This window comes from Vicia villosa, linkage group LG4 (genome assembly GCF_029867415.1).
Source record: "Vicia villosa cultivar HV-30 ecotype Madison, WI linkage group LG4, Vvil1.0, whole genome shotgun sequence".
Taxonomy (NCBI): domain Eukaryota; kingdom Viridiplantae; phylum Streptophyta; class Magnoliopsida; order Fabales; family Fabaceae; genus Vicia; species Vicia villosa.
In genome coordinates, this window is record NC_081183.1 from 161768731 (window position 1) to 161784343 (window position 15613).

A 15613-nucleotide genomic window follows, 5' to 3' on the forward strand; every position below is an offset into this window, starting at 1 on the left:
TGAGGTTATAGTCCTGTTGTCGCGGGTAAAAAAAATAATCGCACTTCGAAGGATCAAACAGATTCGTCACCAAATTTTATTTATTCCAAAGGGAAAGAGAAAATATTGATAAAATCCATTGGAAATAAAAACAATGGATAAGTTGGTCTTCACAACCAAATTCGGGTTCAGGAGTCAGTTAAGCAAGGGGAAGGTATTAGCACCCCTTACCTCCATCGTACTCGATGGAAACCATTTAGTTAGTCTTGTGATCGATTGTCAGCTTGATGTTTACTTTTGTTCTAATTATCATGCGAAGAAATAAAATAAAAGATTTTTGGATTTTTTATGATTGTGCTCACCAAGACATTTGAGTCTTGTGCCTACGTATTCCCTCGTGCAATGGGAAAGTCAGAGCGTCGTAGTTTGTGGACTACAAAATTAGGATTTTTTATTAGTGTGCTCGCTAAGACATCGCGTCTTGTGCCTACATATCTTCAGTGAAGAATCAGAGCGATTGTAGTTCGAACTGAGAACTTCAAATTTGTTAGAAGATTTTGATGGGTCTAATCCCGCTTGGGCGGAAAAGACTTTGTTTGAAATGGGGTTCGCACTTGGGCAAAGAAATGATGATTTTGAATTGAAAGTGTTTTACGAAATGGCGAGACGAATCTAGTTTTAAGAAGTCTTCAATGGAACTCAAGCATTCAAACAATGGCTTAACGACCATCGCCTAAATGCTTTAATGAGCAACTTATACAAGTACATACAAACTCCTCTTGGGCTATGAAAGAGATTTGCACTTGGGCGAGAAAATAAATGATGACGATCTGAGTTTTAAGAATCCTTTAATGGAATACAAGCATTCGAACAAATGCTTAATGGTCATCGCCTAAATGCTTTATAACAACTTGTACAAGTACGTACACACCCTTCTAAATTCTTCCATTATGGACAAAACTCGGTTCTGTTATAAAAAGCATTTTGATTGGAAAAAAGAACTTGGTATTGACCAAGATTTGTTATGAAAAGATTCGCACTTGGGCAATGAAAGGGATTCACTCTTGGGCGAGAAAAGAGTGATTAGGTGGGTTGGAATTGTTTTTAAGTGTTTTTGTGAAAAGTGAGATAAATCGAGTTTGAATGAGTCCTTAATGGAATCTAAGCATTCAAACAAAGGCTTAACGACCGTCAACTAAATGCTTTAGAACAACTTGTACAAGTACGTACAAACCCTTCTTGATTCATCCATTATAAACTAGACTTGATTAGATTATTTAAAGTATTTTTGAAAATGCGCTTGGTATTGACCAAGATTGGTTGGATTAAATTGTAAAATCGATTTAACATTTGAATCAAGCATTCACACACAAAGATAACACCTAGCAAATTAAGTGACAAAAACAAATAAAAGTTAATCCTAAAAAGAAGTTAATTTGAAACTAAGAAACTTTTTGATCTTTTTTTTAAAAATATTTTAATCCTAACATACATCTAAAAACAAACATATTTTTTTGATGATTTTTTATGAAGAAAACCTGAATCTCTTTCTAATTTAAAAGTCTAGCATAATTATTTATCATTTATGAAAAAAAAATGCAGCTATCATAAAATATCAAATGAGTGAGAAATAAAATCATACAAAAGAAATGGGCTTAGGATAAGGGTTGTGATCAAAGAATGATCCGCTGGTTCTGGACATAGGCCCATTTTGGCCAGCAACCTTGGAAATGAGAGAGGGATTAAACAATCAAAACCCTAAAAATGGAACCTAACCTTCTATTGATTCACTCAATTATTTAATTTTCAGAAAAAATATTAAAGAAAAAAAATGAAGGGACCGATGCAAACTCTTTCTATTCTAACGCTTCATCTCTTCTCTCACTCTGTTCTTACGATTCTCTGTTTCTAGCTGCAGAACAACAACAATGGCAGAAAAAGAAAACTCTCAATCTCCCCTCGCTCGCTCAAGATCACTCTCGCGGCTCAAACAACAATATCAAACAGAGCAATCAAAATCGATACCCTTATCCCACAAAAACCCTAAAGCCCCAATTTTACTATGATTCAATCATTGGTTACAATTACATGGTATGAAGATAACAGAAATTAAACGAAGGTGAATGAAAAAACAAGGTATGTTGCTCTGATTTATTTGTGGTTCTGATTCAGTTTTCTTTTTACCTTGTTCTTCTTGTCATGGATCTTCCGGTGTTGATTGTGGCTCTGTTCTTATTGCTTTTTTGTGCAGGTTGGTGGTTGTCCATTTTGGTGAAAGATGCAGTAAGCCAGTAACAGACTTTTTGTTTTGTACTGGACAGTATAGCAGTAGCGAATTTTGTATTGTATTGGACAACATGACTTTAGGATAAAATTGGCATGAATATGAATGATGAAGCAACTTGTGTGGTTTCCAAATTTAATAATTATTATATTTTGGACAAAATAATAATAATAATAATAATAATAATAATAATAATAATAATAATAATAATAATAATAATAATAATAATAATAATAATAATAATAATAATAATAATAAACAAAAAAAAGTGATAGTAATATAATAAAAATGCAAATATAATAAAACTTAAAAAAAAACTTGAACTTTAATAATAATCCATATTAAAAAGATATTTTAAATTGAGTTAGAATTAAAATCCAAACCAGAAGATAATATTGAAAAACAAACTATATCTTTTTGAGATTTGTGAATAAAAAACTAAAAAAGAATATTGTAAATGAAATATCATGATGCTAAATATATATATATTTTTTAATTTTTTTTTGAATGAAATATGAAATGATAAATAAAGGAAAATTCGACACACCTAAATAAATAAAATGTATGGGGCAAATTTTGGGGTATGATACCTGTAACATTACTTGCAATTTGGTTTTCATGAACTAGTTTTGTTCCATGCCATTTTTTTCCCTTTAATAACTAAAAATTGATTTTCAATAACATTGTTTTGACAAAGAGAAGTCTTGATTATTGTGATGGTTAATATGTATGCAAAAACTTCCATATTTACAGGTTTTTCGAAAACTAGGGACAACATTTATACAACATCATTCGTCATGAAAACTAAGTGCAACTATTTTGCTTTTGTTATTGGAAAACAACTCCAGAGCTTTCCCATCTTACGATTTTTAATAACGAACTCTTGAACGGTGGATTGCTTGCCTTTCTTGATCACGATGGAATGAGCCGTTACTTCTCTATGGTTTAAAGTGATGCCCAATTAGTTACTACTCTTTCGGTATGTGCTTGCTTAACATCTCACTTTAATTTTCTTTTTATATTAGCAGAAGAACCTGTTCCTGTGAGCCCACACTGAAATGTAAGTAATATTATTGCACTGTTAGGATCATGGATCATTACAAGCATGGATCATTACAAGCATGCACTTGGTCAGATAACACTACTAGGAATCTCATTGGTAAGATTGCTAAAGATTATGCTAGGTTGGTGAAATATGTGTATTGTGGTTAAGAGGATTGGGTTGACTTTGTCTTTTTTGAAGCTCTTGAAGAAGTTGAGAAGTTGCAAAATATTTAGAAACTTAAAAATAGAAGATGTTTGCATGTGTTCATTTATATATGAATATGAGTATAAATTGTATTATGATAGTTTGTTTCATGGATTATGTCTTTCTCATTTGTTATTAGACATTAGTTTATATGTAATTACCAATGCAGGCCGGATATTCGCTTCGTACCTTCACTGGTCATTCTTGGCATCTTTCAGCGTGAAATGGAATGTGTTCACGAGCTTATCTGTAACAGCAATGTGAGCTTAGCTGTAACGGAAATTTGAGATTGCTGAGTTTTATGAGTTTGATTTTTCAGATATGGAGTCTTGAGATAGGATACAACATCTTTGGAGGTAAACAAGATTAGAGTGAAGGGGCTTGGGAAGAAAAAATGGTGAGTAATGCTACTAGACCTTGAATTATCTTAAGTTTCATTTTTTAAAATAATTTAAGTTGTTACTGAGATTCCATCTCTTCTTCCTCTATTCTTGGTTTCTTCACCTTAATATTGAATGATGTGGATGTAGGGCAGGAAGATCTATCTATGATTTTTACATTGGCGAGTACATGGGTCCTATTCTTTGCATTTGGTAGTTCAACATGTGTGGACCAATGTTTTACGCCATCAGCTTGGCTCATCAAAATGCGTTGAACTCAGGATTATCATATCCAATTGCTTCAGCTTCAGGTAAAAATTATTTTCCTGCTAAACACCTTTCTTTACTTCAATTGATAAAATTCTCAATGCAGACTTCAAAATTTTTTATTAGCTCATTTCAATTCTATATTTGTAAGTTATTTAAGTTCCTTTTTCACAGTTAAAGTACTTCAACGCTTGTGGAGGAACGACTTGGCAAAACTAAAGGGTTCGTGTCCAAATTATGCAGAAGAGGTTAGAAATTGCCCCTCACACATGACACCTTGCTCTATGGGGTGAGGTTAGACATTTCCCCTCACACATGACACTTTGACTAATGATCTTTGTTTAGATACACCATTTAACCAAGCACTTATTCAACAGGAAAATTATCTTATTGTTAGCATATATACCAGATGTATGTTCTATTGAAATTTGAATGAGATTGAACTTTATAGAATAATCTAAAAATTAATTTATGCCAATTATATATTTGGAGATACTTATGGAAATAAGCTAAAAACAAATGAGGGGTACATGATCATAAACTATTTTTATAAGCTCTTTTAAAGTGTCTCAATGAGTTTGATTATTTTTCAGGTATTTACGTTTGTAAAAATAAGACAATGCTAACACACCCTGTAGAGCAAATTGTCATGTGTGCGAATGCTTATTGGAATTTTGTGCCGAGGTCGACATAATAACATAACATATATTGCTTTTACTTCTTGCAAAAGGTAGTTCAAAAAATTAGGCTGCGATTTCACATATTATTAAGTGTATGGAGAGTTGAACTTGAAACATATAGAGTAAAGCTAGAAATGTGAGTGTCTTTCTCTTTTGCATAACACATGATGTTATCATATGCAACAATTGGCTTCAAGATTTACCGTATTGTTCATAAGTAATTTACTGTATTTCATGTTTGTTAACTAATGTTATTACTTAAATATTACTTCTTAAATGTATAGATACCGTATTAATCTTAGGGTGATTGACGAAACCGATTCTGCTACATTCGTGCTCTTTGATTCTATTTTGTTTGATTGTTAATTATTCTTTTCTATAATAGTTTTTTACAATGTTTGTATGCGGGACTGTTTCTGCATCATTGTGGTTTACCTCAAAAAAATTGTTTGAATTGAGTGCATCAACATTGACGGTTGATGATTGTTAGATAATCACTATCATTTCACTCATTTTGTTTGCTCACTACCACTTTTGACAACAGTATATTTATTTCCAATTTTCAACTGGATATCTAAGGCATCATATAAATCATTTTATGTAGTAATTTTTCAAGTTCTTTGCACATGTCATGAATGAGATTACAATTAGTAATATTTCAATTAGTATTTGATAACGTTAATTGTAGCCATACATTGAAATATTTATATTTCAATTCTATTGTTTTCTTTCGATAAGAATTTTTTTTTCATTTCAGGTACAGCCAAGGTAGAAATTATAAAGCAGCTACAAATATTTGAGTTGTTGTCCAATTGTGTTTCTTCCCAATTTGGTTTGGTGGTTGTCTATTATGAAATCAGTGATTTGAAATATGCTTGCGAGGAAAGCCTACTTAAAGATCTTAATTTGAAATAAGCTACTACCATGCATATTTGTAGAGGTGAAAGGGACCGTTATTTCCTAAAGTTTTGTGGGAGGATGAAGTAGATTGAAATAAGACAACTCAGATTTTTGTGGTTTGAAATGATGATATTGGACTTCTAGGCAATATAAGTTTTTTTTTTTTTTTTGATAGCAAGACTATTTCATTAAGCTGCAGATGAAGAAGAAATACACACAGCAGGGCTAACATTTGGAATATGCCCAGTCCATGTTCTAGAACCTAGTGTTTTGCCAATACCAACAAGTTGGTGAGCATCAATATTCTCAGTCCTACTAATAAACATAATTCCAACACAACTAAAACTAGACATTAATGTTTTGCAATCACAGACAATAGGACTAAGATCGGCAACGGAAGTACAACCATTAATACAATCTACAACAGCCAGGGCGTCCGATTGGAGAGTAAAGTCCTTAATTCCCAAATCCTTCGCCACTTGCAGCGCCCATCTAATGGCCATAGCTTCAGCAGCAGCAGGGTTGGTAACACTAAATATTCGCTTCGTGGCAGCAAGAAAAATGTTGGATGAAGGGTCGCGGATGACGCAACCAAAAGAAATGATCCCATCCTCAAAACAGCCAGCATCAGTTTGCACCACCCATCCTTTTGGACAAGTCGTTGCTGCCATACTATATCTCCTGCGAGACTCGTTACCAGCAACATACAGCAGTTCCTCATTAAAAGTATTCCAAATTTCCAATGCCCCAGCACACGGGTCGGGATTCACCTTTTTAAAAATAACGCAATTCCGAACTTTCCACATTTTCCACAGATATATAGCCACCATTTGCCCAAGGTTAAAGTCTTTTTTCGTAAAAATGGCATCTAGCCAATCTGCGACATCACCTGCCTCTGGTGCTCTAATACCCAAAGGCCCAGAAAAAAGGACTCTTTTAGCAAAACTGCAGCGAAGAAAAAGATGACATATATTCTCAGTGTCAGTATGGCAAAAAGGACATAAACCGTCCGACGCGACTCCTTTACCTCGCAATTTCTCCTTTGTGGGCAGGATATTCTTTGAGACTCTCCACAGAAAATTTTTAATCCTTGGATTAACTTTGAGTTTCCACAACTGTTTCCAAAAACCGTGAGTATCCAAAGAAGAAGAGCTGGGGCTGTTGTTGCTGCGAGTTCTCCCCTGAATGTGATAAGCAGTTTTTACTGAGTATTCTCCGTCCAAAGCATGGTGCCAAATGAGTTTGTCCTCCGGGAGGTTAAAAGAGAGAGGAATGCTGCTAATGTGCCGAACTTCATTCTCGTTGAAATTTCCTCTGAGTGCTTCCATGTTCCAGCATGCTATATTTGAGTCGATCAATGAGCTCACCTTGCATGAGGGCTCGAGAGTAGAGACCTGTGAAGAAGGCTTGAAACCAGGCAGAGTCGGAATCCATCTATCACCAAGTATACTGACTTTCTCCCCATTACCAATCCGCCATCGAGAACCATTTATCACTAAATCCTTTGAGCTTAAGATACTTCTCCATGCATAGCTAGAGTTAAAACCAGGTATAGCATTAGCAATAGAGCACCGCGGGTAATAACGCCCTTTGAAAAACCTTTCCATGAGGGATCCATCAGCTTGGAGCAGTCTCCAAAATTGTTTGCCTAACAGACTGATATTGAAATCATGAATGCCTCTGAATCCAATTCCTCCATCCCTTTTAGACTTCGCCATTCTCTCCCACTTCATCCAATGAATCTTCCGCTCGCCTTCCTTCGAGCCCCACCAAAATTTTGCCAGCATAGATTCAATCTCTTTGCAGCAACTCTCCGGGATACGGTAACAGCTCATAATGTAAGTGGGTATAGCTTGTGCCACCGCTTTTATCAGAACTTCTTTGCCGGCTCTGGAGAGAAATTTTTCTTTCCAACCTTTCACCTTCTTCCATACTCGCTCAACAACCAGCCTAAAGACCTCCTTCTTTGATCTCCCAAAAACCACCGGGAGCCCCAAATATCTTGAATGATGATTAACTCCCTTGAACTTCAAAATATTCTTGATTCTGTCTTTTGCCTCTTCACCAACGTTGGTGCTAAAAGAAGCTTCGGATTTTTCAGTGTTAATGCTCTGTCCCGAAGCTTGCTCATAAACCTTCAGAATCTGTTGGATACGCCCAGCTTCAGCCTCACTTGCCCTTGCAAAGAGCAAACTGTCGTCCGCAAAGAAAAGATGGGAGATGATGGGGGATCTTCGCGCAACTTTTATGCCGTGAATCCTACCATTATCCACTTCGTTCCTCAGCATCCCGGACAGCACATCTGCACAAAGAACAAATAAATAGGGTGAGAGTGGATCTCCTTGGCGGAGACCCCTATCAGGAGTGAATCGATTGCTTGGTTGGCCATTAATAAGTAACTGGTAGGAGACAGTTGTAATACACTTCTGGATAAGAGTGATGAAGGAAGATGGGAATTCCATGATTCTTAAAGTTTCAAGCACAAAGGACCATTCCATCCTGTCATATGCCTTAGACATGTCGAGTTTCAGCGCCATGATTCCTTTCCTGCCCTTCTTTTTATGTTTCATCCAATGGAAACATTCCATAGCTATTAAGGCGTTATCGGTAATGAGTCTGCCCTTAATAAAAGCACTTTGCTCTTCACTTATGATGTCGGGAAGAAAGGATTTCAAACGGTTGGCAATAGCTTTGGTAGCCGCCTTCATAATGACATTGCATAAGCTAATTGGACGGAAATCTTTAGGCGTTGAAGGATTCTTCTTCTTAGGGATAAGCGTAATGAAAGTGTTGTTGATGTCCGTCGGATCCCTGCCATTGTTGAGAATCTCCAATACATAGTGAACCGTCTCATTTCCCACAATGGACCAGTATTTTTGATAAAACAGTGCAGGCAGCCCGTCTGGACCCGGTGATTTTGTGGGGTGCATATCAAAAATTGCAGTATGGATCTCTTCAGGAGTGAATTGCCTTGCGCAGAGTTGCTTTTCGTTGCCTGAAAGCCTTCCATGAGCGAATTTGCACACTGGGGTGATGTTGCAGGGGCTGGAGGATTTGAAAATTTCCTTGAAATAGGAGATTAGGATCCTTTCACAATTGTCCCGACCTTGCTTCCAGACGCCATCCTCATCTTTTAGTCTCTTGATTTGATTAGTTTTTCTCCGTTGATCAGCTTTGAAATGAAAAAATTTTGTATTTTTATCTCCATCCATAAGCCAAACAGCCCGACTTCGTTGTCTCCAAAGTGTCTCCTCAGTTTTCAGGAGCCAATCCTTTTGTCTCTCCAAAGCTTTGAATTGCTGTATTTCTGTCGGATCACCCGTCCATCTCTTGTCTTCCTTGATGAGATCCTCTAGCCTTAGGATTTCTTTTCGGATAGCGTTGGTCCTCATACTTTTGAATTCGTGCTGCAGCTCATGTAAAGATCTAATCCTTTGGTGTATCGATTCTGAATTTCTTTGCCAAAGTTGTTTGATTAAATCTTCGCATTTTGATTCCTTAGACCAAGCTTCCTCGAAACGGAACAAGTATCTTCTTTTCTCCGGAACTGCTTCCTTTTGAATAAGGATTCGAAGAGCGGCATGATCTGAACAAAATCGCTCCAAATGAACAACTCTGGTGAGTGGAAAGTACTGAAGGAATTCATACGAAGCAAGACTTTTATCCAATCTGCATTGGATGTTCGCTTCACCTTCTCTCCCGTTTGACCAAGTAAAGGGGTAGCCCTCAAAGCTCACCTCTTGAAGGCCACAAATCTCCATGGTGTTCCTGCCCCATAAGAGTTGAGATGCAGATCTGCTATTGCCTCCCTTCTTGTCAGCAATGGACATTGTATCATTCAAATCACCAAAGAAGATCATCCTATTACTACCTTGCTCACGTAATTCTTGAATCAGACTCCACGTCTCCTTTTTCTTTACTTCCTCAGGATAACCATAAATACCCGCGAAGGACCAACATTCGTCTTCGTCATCCTGTTTACAGCTACCGGCTATATGGTTTTGAGAATAGGAGATAATATCAATATCAAGATCCTCTTTCCACCATAAACACAATCCTCCCGCTCTATTTCTTCCATTTCCCCTACAGTCCACTGACACCTCAAACTTAAAATTAAATCTCTGTTTCAGAATAGCCAATTCATCTTTCTTGAAACGTGTCTCCATCAAGAAGACCAACTGGGGATTCTCCATCTTTAGAAGCCTCGCAAGGCCTCGAACTGCACAGGGGCTCCCCAATCCCCGGCAGTTCCAGCTAATCGTTTTCATTGGTGTAGGCGGTGTTGGTCGTCCAACACCACCTCTGTTTCAAGTCTTTGGTGATTACCTTCTACCTCGGCCTGCTTCCTTTTTTTGTCTCCGTTAACATATTCATCCAAGGGTCCCTCTGTTATCATTACATCCACCAATTGGCGTTTCCCAATCTTGGGTTTAGAAGCTTTCCCGGAATTGACCTTAGATTGCTTTGTCGGTTTTCTGCGTGTCCACTTCCTTAGTTGCTCTTCTCCAGCCTTTGGAGCTTCGTTAGGTGAATGTTTATTGGTAGACAGCATGACTGCACCCAGAGTTTCTGCCACTGTTTCCACATCCACGTTGTTTTTGGAGGCGTCCTTTTCTCCCTTGTGACCGCTACTTTGTTGATTTGGAGATGGTTGTGTTTGATGAACTTCTAGGTCCTCTCCCTTGTCTTTTCCTTTTGCTTCACATTGACTCTGGCTAGATGACGCGTTGAAAAGTTCCCTACTGCATAAGCTAGAACTTGATTCACGCTTTTTGAATTCGTCGGTGAGTTTCGGCAATGGAGAAGCCCTCAACCATTGACCAAAGGCTAGATCCTGTTCTTCGATATCTTCAAAGCCCTCATCATTGAGTTCTTCCACCGCTTCACAGTCCTTAATCTGGTGACCCATTCTCCCACATATGAAACAGAAAATGGGTAGCCTTTCATATTTGAAATGGACCCTAATCTTCTTGTCTTTAAAGGATACAATTGTGCCGTGCTTCAAAGGTTCCTTCAAATCCATATTGACTTTTAGACGCATGAACCTACCATTCCTGTGGGCTTCTCTAACGTCCATCTCTTCAAAGGTGCCTATGATATTTCCCAATTTTCTAGCCATAGTTTCAGATCTGAGTATAAGGGGAAGATCGTAAATTCTAACCCAGAAGGAGCTGAAGTGCAGGTCAAGGTCAGAGGGTTGTTCTTCACCTGAGATGCGTTTTAGGACAAGAAGGGCTCTGTCAAAGCTCCAGGGTCCAGTTTTCAGTACGTATTCCATGTCTCTCTTTGAGCTGAACTTGAAGATGAAAAGATTTTTGTTTAGATCTTGAACTTCCACTGTGTGCTTCAGCTTCCATGCGTTTAGCATTGTGCTCTTGAAGGCTCGGCTATTGAAATTACTTTCAGTCCACAGTTTCCCAGCTAGAGTTCTCTGAAGCGATTCGTCTTCAAAAAGTTCACCCTCACCCACTACCACTCCTTCTTCTTCTTCCTTCGAGAGTGAGAAATCTTTCCATTTTTCCATGATGTCGATAAGAGCCAAAAACCGCTGTGAGAGGATAGAACGAAAACCCAAGAAGGGGAGCAAGAAACCTAATCAAGAGATAGGTTGAGAAACCAGAGAATCTGGGGGAGCGCCACTACAGCCAATAGAGGAGGAGGGCAAGGGACACGATAAGATTTTTTAGAGAGAGAAGGTCTGCCTTCTCTCTAGAAATCACGTGGAGTGGATTCGAAGTAATAGAGAATCATAGTTGATTAGGCAATATAAGTGGTGATACAATAAATTAGATATTATTTTTATTAAAAATAAATAAATTATTTAAATAAACTTTTAGAAAATAGCATGTTAATGTATGTATTAGACTTACATGGGTGACATTCATGATTATGATCTTCAAGTGAGAGTTTATCACGGTTAATAGATAATATATTCAATGAAAATGATGTTTTTTTATGATTCAAATTTCAAGGTATCTACCATTTTCATACCGTATTATTGTAAACACTTTTACTTAAAAACATAATTAAACAATTGCTTTTAATATAATCTCTTCTAAACAATTGGTCAATTACAAAATTTAAACACTATTTAATGGACATTATTATAAAATAAACACAAATTAATGATATTATTATTATTATTATTATTATTATTATTATTATTATTATTATTATTATTATTATTTATACAATTAAAAAAATATTTGACAATTTTTGACAATTTTGACAAATGTCATAATTATAGAGAGTTTACAATTTTTATTATTTCTATATTAGAAAATCTTACTATAATTACAACAATTGTTAATTTAATATATATATATATATATATATATATATATATATATATATATATATATATGATGTCAGATACAATATATGATATAATAGGTTTAAAATAACATATAAAATATTAAAATTATAAAATAAGAATGATTAATCATATTTAAAATAAATAAAATATTAAAATAAATAGATAAATTAAAGTGTTATTTTACACTGTTATTCAATAGAAAGTCATAAATCTGCCATGTTACACTGTCATTCAATAGAAAGTCATAAATCTGCCATGTCATTAAATTTTTTTTAAATAAAAAAATACTTCAATTAGATACATGGTAGTAGAGCAGTCAATATGGGCTGGCCCTAGCGGGCCTTGGGCTTTTCAGGGCTGGGCCAAAAAGACCCGATATAATATGGACTCGAGATTTACTACCCGAGCCCGGCCCTAGATGGGCTTTGGGCCACCCGGCCCTAAATGGATTTTTTTATTTAAAAAAATTAAAATAAAAACTCCATAATATTTATTATAAATAAAATTAAAAATTAGGTTATTTTAAACATAATAAATTTTTAAGTACTATATTATCTCTTATAAATACTATAATGTGTTTCTAAATACAATATTTGTTTAAATCTATCATATAAGAAAAGTCTCCCTTTTCTTGATCATTGGGACTGTCACATCAGCTGCTGTCTCCACAATATTCCACATCAGCAGCCTCAAACTTCTATTCTTCGATCCATAACTTCCAACCCTTCCACCTTCCAAGCCCTCCACCTTCCACATTCCAAAACGGTTTTATCATTACTATATATAATCGATCATACTTTCAGATTCTCTATCATGTTCATCAAACCTAATCGTGAAAAATTTGGTTTATACTATTTTTGCAATTCCAGCCATTCCCACGACTATTCATGTACAAACCGGTATTTAACATTTGTTCCTTTCTTTTTATGATAGAAAATATCTTTCATGTTATTTGCAGGTTGAATTTGTATTGTATCATTCTATAGTATCAATTGGCGACGTCACTTCATAGTAATTGGCGACGTAACTTTCCAATCCTATTTTCTATTCTTTTAGTAACAAATTATACTGAAAGAGTCACTTCTTCCTAGGAGACTTAGGTTGACTCCACGGTATTACCGAGACAATACTAGCTCTGGGTATCGACAGTCATATTCCAAAAAGAAAGGTTCGAAAGATTGGCGATGCCGACCTGTATCTAACCCGGATCACCAATGACACAATCGGCACTGTCTCCAAATATACAATGGATTTTCGATTAAAATTATCGTCTTCAGGTCCCGGCTAACTTCGATAGCTAGCGCCACCTCAAATGTTAGACTTGATGGCGCGGAACTTGTGGAAGGTTGTGGATAAAGCATCCGATCCCGGAGGAACGAACCCAACAAGTGTGAGGGAGTTAATCCAATTGATCGGAGTATTAGCGATTCAATAAGGATTAAGGGACAATCTACGATGTCCGCATTCATGTAAAACGTAAGATAAATAAGGTATCCATAAAAAAAAAACTTATTTAAAATTCTGAATCCAGTATTCATATGATTCAGTACAGTGTTAGCTCAGCATTCACAAGTCAATGTTAGCTCAATATTCACAAGTCAATTATTTGGTAGGGAATATATGAGCTTTATAAACACTAATATTATTTATTATAAAATTGATGTGGGATTTCATTGAAAAACAAATTAACTCAACAAATAGTCACATAAGAGAGTTCATACACATGCAGCTAGCTTCTTTTCTCTTCATCTTCAGTAAATCCATGCTCTTTGTTAAACAAGGCTTATGCTCATTCTTCGTTGCATTCTTTAACAAAATACATGACATTGAGTCAATTGTGGTTGCAATGGTTAATCAATTTACGTAGTTATTACAAGTTAGTGGGAGAAAGGTTAATCAATAATAATAAATAATCAGAAAATAATGAAAAGTGTTAAAGCTGATACGATACTTTCATATATTTCAAGTTTCATATATTTCAAATTGTATATTACAACAGGGAAATAGGTTATATTTATATACACAGAAAACCTATTTTTAATTATAATTAAATCAGAATAATTATAACCAAATCAAGGTAATTAACAATTAATAACTATATTCCTATTATAGTTTCTACAATCTTGTTGACAGCTAACGCCAACACCCCCCTCAAGTTGGTGCATAGATATCTCGAATGCCCAACTTGTCAAGTGCATTGTAGAATTCTCTATTACATACAATTTTTTGTGAGTATATCAGCTAATTGATCTTCAGATTTAACAAACGGAAATTGAATTATCTTGGTCTCCAAATTTTTCTTAATAAAGTGTCGATCTACTTCCACATGTTTTGTTCAATCATGTTGAACCGGATTATGAGCAATTTCAGTTGCAGACTTGTTGTCACAAAAAAGATTCATCGCACTATTCGGAGCAAAGCCAATTTCAATTAACAGTCTTCGAAGCCAAAGAAGCTCACAAAGACCTTTAGCCATCCCTCGAAACTCTGCTTCAACACTTGATAATGATACAACATTTTGTTTCTTACTTTTCTAAGTAACCAAATTTCCTCCAATAAAGGTAAAATAGCCTGAGGTGGATTTTCTGTTAGTGATCTCTCCTGCCCAATTAGCGTCTGTATAGCCTTCAACTTGTACATGATTATTCTTTGTGAACATCAAGCCTTTTCCAGGCGATGACTTCAAGTACCGCATGATTTGAATTACTGCGTACATGTGATCTTTACTCGGGTCGCATTCTTGTTTAATGCCTCCATTTCTTCATTCATAGCTTGAACCCATCTAAGGTCTTCAATGGCCTCTTCAACGTTGCAAGGTACACTGTGTGAAGATAGCTCATTTGCAAATTTCTTAAGGGGTTCAGATAAGTCTTTCATAGAAACATAATTAGCAATTGGATACCTCGATCTATGACCCTCTTCTTCAGAAGAGTAACACTTCGGTGGTTTTCCCCGATTATGCCTGTGAGGCAATTCATAGCTAATAGAGATATCACCATTATTATTATTATTATTATTATTATTATTATTATTATTATTATTATTATTATTATTATTATTATTATCATGAGATATAGGAGAGCTTACCTCAATGATATTCTCAAGAGATGGATCGTTGAGTACTGGAGAGGGGGGGGGGGACTCTGATACTTCAACTTCAGGAATCATATGGTCTATTTGAGTTTGACAATAATCACCAAAAACTTCAGTTGATGGTATATCAATATCTTTGAACCAGTCAAATGTTGACCAATTCGACTCTTCTTTTGGTGTCTCCCCCTGAAGAGAATAATTGGGCGATGCCGAAGAGTATAAACGGTCAATTCCAAGAATGTAACATCCATAGTTACATAAATGCGTCAAGTAGTAGGGTCATAGAAGCAATACCCTTTCTGGTGTACACCATATCCCAAAAATAGGCAACGAATGGCACACGGATCAAGCTTTGTTCGCTGGTTTTTATGTAGGTGAACAAACGCAACACACCCAAAGGCACGAGGTGATAGCATTTGTATTGTAGGCAGCAGTACATATATGGCCAAGGTCTGCAGCAGAGTT

The 15613-nt window shown here is 35.9% G+C and overlaps 1 protein-coding gene across 1 annotated transcript; it reads right to left on the reverse strand.

The window, feature by feature from the left end:
* Nucleotides 1-10003: 10003 nt before the first annotated feature.
* Nucleotides 10004-11263, reverse strand: LOC131598223 (uncharacterized). The gene has a single exon (XM_058870844.1). The coding sequence runs from the start codon at nucleotides 11261-11263 to the stop codon at nucleotides 10004-10006; it is 1260 nt and encodes a 419-aa protein (XP_058726827.1).
* Between the last annotated feature and the right edge of the window lie 4350 nt (nucleotides 11264-15613).

What these genes read in the sequence shown, in the direction of transcription:
- LOC131598223 (XM_058870844.1), bottom strand. Translation starts at nt 11,263, where the DNA reads ATGGAAAAATGGAAAGATTTCTCACTCTCGAAGGAAGAAGAAGAAGGA.